The sequence below is a fragment of the Bradysia coprophila genome, unplaced genomic scaffold (assembly GCF_014529535.1).
Source record: "Bradysia coprophila strain Holo2 unplaced genomic scaffold, BU_Bcop_v1 contig_333, whole genome shotgun sequence".
Taxonomy (NCBI): Eukaryota; Metazoa; Arthropoda; class Insecta; order Diptera; family Sciaridae; genus Bradysia; species Bradysia coprophila.
In genome coordinates, this window is record NW_023503592.1 from 1,651,939 (window position 1) to 1,660,890 (window position 8,952).

The following is an 8,952-nucleotide window of genomic DNA, read 5'->3' on the forward strand; positions in this document are numbered from 1 at the left end:
TTCCCCTCGTGAGTAAGCAAATTTTCCCTCAGATACGTAATATACTATAACCATCACAATTCATGACGTGAGTACGCCTCAGAATTTGAATTTTAAGCGAACGAAGCCGTCAAAACAGTTGTAGCGAGGGGTGACGCACTTCCATTAAATCCATTTAATCCAGAAGTGCGTCCGTAATCATACTGTTCATCCACATAGCGCAATTACAAAAACCCGCAAAAAGTACTTCTCAAATAAAACAAAAATTTGCGGAACCCAAATTTGAAACTTTTTTTATCACCTTACCCACGTATGGGATGCCTGAAACACCTTAAAGGCGGATACACATTACCATCTAGTGTCAGTTAAGAATGCAATATTTCGCAATATTTAACGAAAGAGAGAAAATCGTATTCTCATTTCATGCGAAATATGCAGAATCGCAGAATTCAGTATTCAATATTCAGTATTTTGTCGATTCTCATGTCAATTTTTTAGCCCCGTACGAAGTACTGGGGGCTTATAAGATTAATATGCCGTTTGTAACATGTTGAATTGGAAGCAGACGGTAAGGGCAAAGCATTTGGTTATGTTAATAGATGACGAATCCGCAATAAAACAAGGCATCAGAACAGTCGGAGCGTTTGCTGCGACTTAGCCCCGTACGACCCGTAATCCTATTTCGTCCGTAACCATAACACGTCCGTAGCCGTAATACGCCCGGCACCCTCATACGTCTACAACCCTCTAATGCGTCTGTTACCAAAATGCAAGTCAAGTTGGGGATGGTCAAATTTACTGAAAGTGTTCATTTTTAAAATTGCGCAGAGCGGAATTACGAAAGCCCGTACGAAGTACCTCTCAAATAAAACCAACAATTTACGACATTATTTTAGAAACCCAAAATTTTTTGCCAACTTTCCATTGGGTATTCAATTACCACTCAAATAAAACAAAAATTAGCAAAATCGGATGATATTTACTCGATTTATGTGCAAAAAACACTTATAGCCGAGTAGCGGCCTTAGTCCAAGGGCCCAAATTTGAAACTTTTTTCGCCATCATTCTATTCGGCATTCAATTACCTTCCATAAAAAACTAAATCTAGCAAAATCGGATGAGATTTACTCGATTTATGTGCAAAAAACACTTAGGGCCGAGCAGCGGCCTTAGTCCAAGGGCCCAAATTTGAAACTTTTTTCGCCACGTTCTTTTCGGTATTCAATTATCTCTCAAACGAAACAAAAACTAGCAAAATCGGATGATATTTACTCGATTTATGTGCAAAAAACACTTAGGGCCGAGCAGCGGCCTTAGTCCAAGGGCCCAAATTTGAAACTTTTTTCGCCACGTTCTTTTCGGTATTCAATTATCTCTCAAACGAAACAAAAACTAGCAAAATCTGATGAGATTTACTCGATTTATATGCAAAAAACACTTAGGGCCGAGTAGAGTAGCGGCCTTAGTCCAAGGACCCAAATTTAAAACTTTTTTCGCCATCATACTATTCGGCATTCAATTATCTCTGAAATGAAACAAAAACTAGCAAAATCGGATGAGATTTACTCGATTTATGTGCAAAAAACACTTAGGGCCGCGTAGCGGCCTTAGTCCAAGGGCCCAAATTTGAAACTTTTTTCGCCACGTTCTTTTCGGTATTCAATTACCTTCCATAAAAAACTAAATCTAGCAATATCGGACGAGATTTACTCGATTTATGTGCAAAAAACACTTAGGGCCGAGTAACGACCTTTGAGCCCTCCCAACAAGCCCACGTTGCATCTTACCCAAAAACAATGTTCAGGGGTCACGGACGGACGGACATTTTTTTTAATGCGGATTCGTCATCTATGAACATAACCAAATGCTTTGCCCTTACTGTCTGCTTCCAATTCGACGTGTTACAAACGGCATATTAATCTTATAAGCCCCCAGTACTTCGTACGGGGCTAAAAATGTCCGTCCGTCCGTCCGTCCGTCCGTGACCCCTCTAGCTTGAGCAAATCACAACCTTTTTTCAAAATTCTTTTTTTCCCCGATTGGTATCGACAAAAGTAAGGTCAAGTTCGAAAATGGGCATGGTAGGGTCGGCCCTTCCAGAGCTAGGGCCCTATAGGTGTTTTTCAGTCTTTCGACGATATCTACCGAAATACGCACGCAATAGCTGCTTGTGATATATAAAATGAAAGGTATTGACGAGTAGAACAAAGTTGCTGAACATTGTTTTTGTGTAGGATGCAACGCGAGCTTGTTGGGAGGGCTCAAAGGTCGTTACTCGGCCCTAAGTGTTTTTTCCACATAAATCGAGTAAATCTCATCCGATTTTGCCAGATTTAGTTTTTTATGGAAGGTAATTGAATACCGAAAATAACGTGGCGAAAAAAGTTTCAAATTTGGGCCCTTGGACTAAGGCCGCTACTCGGCCCTAAGTGTTTTTTGCACATAAATCGAGTAAATCTCATCCGATTTTGCTAGTTTTTGTTTCATTTGAGAGATAATTGAATACCCAATAGAAAGTTGGCAAAAAATTTTGGGTTTCTAAAATAATATCGTAAATTGTTGGTTTTATTTTCGAGGTACTTCGTACGGGCTTTCGTAATTGCGCTATGCGCAAAGTTTATGGAAATCGGATGACCGACTCGTGAGTTAGACCCCTTGGTGTGAAACAGGCACAGGGCGGCAAGCAGTTTTTGCTTGTAGGTCGGCCACATTTGAACATATTTCGTCTGTGTTAGCTTTATTAGCTTTATTAGGTATTGACCGTACCAATCAGGGAAAAAAAGTTTATGAAATTATGTTCTCCGGAGCGTGAGCTAGGTCTCTTGGAGTGAGCTCTTATCTGGCTACTCGGCCGTACAGTGAACGTCAATATCTCGAGTAAATTTTGACCGAATTTCATGAATTTTTTTTTGTTTGAAAGGTATTAACGAATGTAAAGCGTCGTTAAATTTCCGGTCTCCTAACAAAATGGCTGCCGGTGGCCATATTGGATTTTAATAAAAGTGATATATCTTGGGAAAAATGGTACTTAGAGAGTTTCTGTTAACATGGAAATGTGTGTGGGGTGTTTCAGGCATTCCATATATGGACATCTATATATATCTATATTCACCTATATTGAGCTATATACAGGCATATTGAGCTAATTAATAGCATATTCATTTGTGAAATGTTTATTTATAGGAAAATATAGGTAAATATAGCGGTATATAGCTGTTTAAATAGGAATTTATGAAAGTTGACTTCGTACGGGGCTGTCTATATTGCCTCCGGCAATTTATTTGTATATGATAACAAGGCAAAAAGTGGATAATGTAAGCGATTTTAAAGGGCGAATAGCTTTTCAGTAGAGAATGAAGTAAAAGAAATGAAGAGTTTCACAGTAAAGGCTTATACAAATAGGTGTTTCGTACGGGTCGCCGTTAGCTATGTTTTTATTTAGTATTTAACATACAGGCCATCTTAACATAATGAATCTAAGACAGGCTAACCGACGGCTAACGTTAGACCTTTAACTTGAAAATAGTTACATGATTGAACAATGTTCCACAACGGACCGAGATCGAGAATTCTTGCCACATAAAATCGTTTTATTTCGCTCCAACCTACCACAATAAATCGATGTTTCAGTACCTCATGTATTTTTCTCAGTTTCCTGTTCAACATCGTCGGTTTGTGGTTCTTTGACTCCCGCCAACATTCTCTGGATGGCATTCAACGACTTTCCCTTCGTTTCCGGCACACATAAACATACAAACGCCGCTCCCAAAAACGAAAATCCGGAGAAAATCCAAAATGTTGAATGGATGCCCAGAGTGGTCTGTAAGCCGCTGAAAAATTTCGTTATGCAGAAGGCTAGAAACCAATTCAGGGACATAGCGACTCCAATGGCAAATCCTTTAATATCGGGTGCGCAAATTTCGCCGATCATTGTATGTACCAACGGTCCCTGTCCGATGCCGTATCCGACAATGAATAGACCCAATGACGTCATCGGCAACCATAATAAACTTTCAGCCATTACTTCGTTGTTCTGTTGTATGAAAAAATAGATGCCCATGAAGAGCGTTGTGACGGCCATCACAATTTGCGATAGAAAGAGCAACACTTTACGTCCCCATTTGTCGGCCACAAACACCGACAACAGTGTCATCAAAACTTGAATCAGACCGATGACAATCGTCTGCACTTCTGGCGAGATGTCGGTTTTGGCTTTTTTGAAAATGTCGGTCGCATTGAAGATGACCGCATTTATGCCACAGAGCTGATGGAACACGTACAGACCGATGATGATCATCAGCGCCTTTCTGGCTTCAATTCGACTGAACGAAACCTTTAGCGACTGATTTTGATTGACTATTTGTCGCTGCTCTTCTTCATACTTCAAACGTTCGATTTCAGAGTGATTGTCGTGCTTCCATCCTCGCAAAAATCCGAAATTTTTCTCGGCCTCTTCCAATTTGCCCCGGTTGACCAAATACGTTGGTGACTCAGGCATCCAAGCGAAAACTGCGGCAAAAATGATCGGCGTAACGAGACAAATGAAAGTCAAGCTCTTGACGTCAACGAAAGCACCCAGCGTGTAAACGAATAAAATGCCGATGGTGACTAGCAATTGGAACATAGTGCCCAGCGTTCCACGTATTTCACTTTGGGCAATTTCACCAATGTACACTGGAGCAATGACGAATGTACCGCCTGCAAACAAAATAATTTTTTTTAACGAAATTGATGCCAAGGAGCCGGATATGAATCTGTGGGACGAACCGACAGCAATGCCTAAGACAACACGTCCGAAAATGATCATTAGCGCGGTTTTAGCAAATAGAATCAGAGCCCATCCGGCAAGTAGTGGAAGCGTTAACAACAACAGACTCCATTTTCGTCCGATCCAGTAAATAAGGTAGCCCGATGGTACACAAGTGAATGCAGCACCTAAACACAAAGAAAAATATCCATCAGACAATATAGTCCGTCCATATGTACATGCAGGACCAGTCTGGGCAATAGGGAAAAATTACAGGCGCCCTGTTTTAGAAAAAGTCACATTTGCCGGACCTAAATTTTGTTATTTACTCATAAAAATATTTTTTTCTTTTGTACGGCGCCTGTGATTTTTCCCTATTGCCCAGTCTGGTCCTACATGTACATATTCACTACAAACTCGATTCCGTATGTCGTGTATTTTTCACAACTCTTTCTAAATATTCATGAAATCGACCTAAGTACCTCCCTTTTGAGGGCCCTGTGCCGCCCTGAATTGATCGCTCAAAAACTTTTTCCTTTCTTTTTCCTTACAGCCTAATCCACTTCCTTCAAAACAATACAATAATGCACATTTTTGAACAGTAATTGAGTCTTCCGCAAGGATTGCTATTGAGGTGCCTTCTCCTTTCGAGTAGCACGACTCTAGGTCGTTTGAGGTTCAGCCAAAAATCCAATTCTTGTTCAAATATGTCGTGTGGGATATTGTTGCATAGGTGATGAAAAACAGTTTCAGATAAAATTAAATTTTGGTCAGTAAAATAAATTAAGTGCGCTACAGGGTGGTTCAAAGTTCGCCGAGATATTTCGGTTTTTTTCGTATTCTGGGCAGAAAATAAAAATGGGCAGGATTTACTTATTTTACCAGTACACGTCATTTAAAATCGAAACAACAAAAGAATTGAAAAAAATAATTTTTGACACTTTTGAAATACCCTATGAAAAAGTGCACTCTAGGCGGGATATCTCTTGATGTTCTTATGCTGAAGACACACGAGCAATTGAATCTGCTGAGATGGACAATTTATGTTGCGATTTCTTTTGTTTAGCGTGTGGTGAATATCGGAATACAATAGAAATCGTAGCATAAATTGTCCACCTCAGCAATTTCAATTGCTCGTGTGTCTTCAGCATTAATGACGTTTTCTGATTTCCCCGAATGTGAACAAGCGTCATTGCTGCAATTTAATCTTCACGTACGAAGACGTACGTCGCGTCGCTGTGTGCCAGGCCAGTTAGCCAGGGTACAGTTATTGAAATGGCTGCGTAACCTCAAAACACGTTATACGAAAAATGAAAAATTCACCACGCCTTTTTTGAATAGAAGGTGTGTTCCCGCATATCTAATAAAATGGCCATCTGTGGCGAGGGATATAGTCTTGCCTTGCTCTTTCGGACATCAACCTTTTCGTAAGAGACATTGAATAAATCTCTGGAAAATTGGATCTCCTCGAAAACGTGTAAACTTTGGGGAGGTCACACATATTACATACCACGTTTCATACAAAAAATTCACCACGCCATACAAATTCAATTTTGGTGAATTTGTTTGTATGGAAAAGGTGGGCGCCCGCGTATATAATTAAATGACGATCTGCGTGACCTCTCCAAAGTATACATTCTTGGTTTTAACTATCTCACTACGACGTGTCACTTGATATAACACGGACTTTACTCAAATATCGGATTTAAGAACGCACTAAAACGCAGCCATGACAGGATTTTGTAATCGAGCCTTAAGTGGTGCCACATGAAAAAACGGTCAGTACTAAGATTGATGACGTAATCTATGGCCATGTCATTAAACTCATAATAATAATTCTATTGAAAGCGAGAGTGAGATACTAACAGAAAAACAGAACTTAGCTTAAATTCACTACCTTCAGTGTCCATATACCTTCGGTCAGTGTCCATAACTAGGTCTAAGTGGATGCAGCTGTGAAAACTGTAACCAAACAGAATTTATGGGCCTCAACAACCCCACTTACGTACTTAATGTTAAAGATGATCCAATCCATGATAATTCCCCTTCATTCACTTGAAAATCGTAGCTTGGGTGGTTATCACTTTTCAGATCTGCTGATACCACACTGCTCCAGCCGAATGTGATGCCACAAACAAATGCTAGTATTGTAGCTGCATCGTACAAATTTGGAGCATGAAAACACAGACAAATTGCAACTTTCCATTGTGAGAACACTCACCCGAAAAAGCGCACAAAAATTGTGACCATTTTCTCGAATCATCGGCCTGATAAACGGAAAACTGATATTTAATCATACTACGGGATCCGCGATATGTACTACGGTTCGACACGAATAAGTTTTTTCGATTGTCGAGTGAAAATTGTCATTTGAACAAGAAAAAATCGAAAGACAAATGAAGATCATTAGAAATTGTATGCAGATGGAAAAGTTGATAGAGCAAGAGAGAGAGAGAGAGCTCCTCACAAAAGTCCGGATTATTATAGTCGAGGATCTATGGGTAGTGTAGATGCGGACATCATTTACGAACGCTCCCTAAAGCACAAACTATGTACTGCGCACACCTAAAACCTGAAAATCTAGTAGAATTCGCAGTAGGGTTCCCATTCGACCTCTTTTTAGAGGACATGTCCCCTTTTTTCGTCTCGTTCTTCTTTTTTTACAAAAATTCTAAGAACATCACTTTTTTGATGAAAACGTCCTCTTTGTCCTCTTTTTTCAGGTCTTCTTCTTTTTTAAGTAAATTTAATACCTAAAAAACGAAAAATTTTCGCTGCGCGGAATTAACTAATGATCTTCTCTGTCAGAGAATCTCTAAAAGGAAATACAACAAACTCTTATTCACATCAAAATAAAATTTCGCTCACTCCGCTCGCATTCTTTACCTAATCCTTTCCTTACATTAAAACAAAAGTTAGTAATTTTACAAGAAAGAAAATAGTGTAGCGTTGTGTGAAATACCAAAGATCACGCAATGATAAGGTAAAACGAATTCTGTATTCAGATAATATGGAGTGGATGTTATCACTGAGAAGGAATCAAAAAGAATATCAGGACTATTTCAGTGCATATTGCACAGAGCATTGTTGAATTTTTTGTTTTCAGCATGAACTGTGGTTGTGGTGTAAATTACGCAATAGTTGCACAAAGTGAATGTACAGATGTACAGTCGTTGTAATACCGCGTCAGAAATTCACTTTTCGTCCTCTTTTTTGAATGTGAAGGTGTCCTCTTTTCGTCCTCTTTTTTGACGCCGAAATGTCCTCTTTTTCAAAATTGAAAAATGGGAACCCTAATTCGCAGGAGGATCAACGCTACTTTGGACGGTAAAAGATCCTCGACTATAGAGCAAAATTGAGATCGCAGGTACCAATTAATAAACATTGTAAATAGTTTTATAAATAGTTCTCGGCAAACATATGCACTGATATGATACTGATGTGTCACGTTTTTTTATTTCTGTATTTGCGGGCCCACCATAATTTAACTAAAACAATAAAATTATTTCGGTATTCACAAAACAAAGATTTGTTGTGTCGCTCTCTCTCTCTCTCTCTCTCTCTCGCTATAAAAAATACTTATATCATTTTATATGTCTCTGTGAGGTAAGACTAACATTATGCGTCAGCCCGGAGAGGGAGTTTGAGTTTATCTCTTCTTCTTCTTCTTCTTCTTTTTCAGCCTGTTTCTATCCACTGCTGGATGTAGGCCTCTCCAACTTCTTTCCATTTCGTACGATCCATTGCCATTTGCTGCCAGTTTGTACCTGCAATATTCTTAATTCCGTTTGTCCATCTCTCTGGTGGTCTACCTATAGCTCGTCTTTTATATGGTCGCCAGTTCATGATCTTTTTGGTCCAACGTTCGTCTGTCCTTCTTGCAATATGTCCCGCCCAGCTCCATTTCAGAGATGCTATTCTTTCCATGACATCAACGACCCTGGTTTGTTGTCGAATCCATTGATTCGTCATTCTGTCTCTGAGTGTTATTCCAAGCATCTCTGCATCGACACAATAAAAAATGATCTGCACCTATGTCCAAACGTTTATTTTGACGAGTTGGATTATATCCGCTCCTTCGGCTTAGGATCTTGGGACAACTCGTCAAAATAAACATTTGGTGCATAATATTTAATTAATGTTCATAAAACACACCGTGCTTGCTGTAGATACTTGACATTCAGTGTTAATGCTTGGAGCTAATGGGTCATGGTCAGAAGGTCAAA

At 39.5% G+C, this 8,952-nt stretch overlaps 1 protein-coding gene across 1 annotated transcript; it reads right to left on the minus strand.

Annotated features, from left to right (window-relative positions):
* Nucleotides 1–3,384: 3,384 nt before the first annotated feature.
* On the minus strand, nt 3,385–7,145 carry LOC119079750 (facilitated trehalose transporter Tret1-2 homolog). The gene is made up of 4 exons (XM_037187827.1): nt 6,948–7,145; nt 6,736–6,879; nt 4,747–4,914; nt 3,385–4,677 (listed from the first exon to the last, which is right to left on the minus strand). Exons 1-4 carry the CDS (start codon nt 7,021–7,023, stop codon nt 3,614–3,616), a joined length of 1,452 nt encoding a protein of 483 aa, XP_037043722.1. The 5' UTR covers nt 7,024–7,145; the 3' UTR covers nt 3,385–3,613.
* Between the last annotated feature and the right edge of the window lie 1,807 nt (nt 7,146–8,952).

Coding starts and splice junctions, on each gene's coding strand:
- LOC119079750 (XM_037187827.1), bottom strand. CDS start 7,023: ATGATTAAATATCAGTTTTCCGTTTATCAGGCCGATGATTCGAGAAAA. Junction 4,915..6,735: donor TGGATCATCTTTAACATTAA/GTACGTAAGTGG, acceptor CTTTGTGTTTAG/GTGCTGCATTCACTTGTGTA. Junction 4,678..4,746: donor TGTCTTAGGCATTGCTGTCG/GTTCGTCCCACA, acceptor TTTTGTTTGCAG/GCGGTACATTCGTCATTGCT.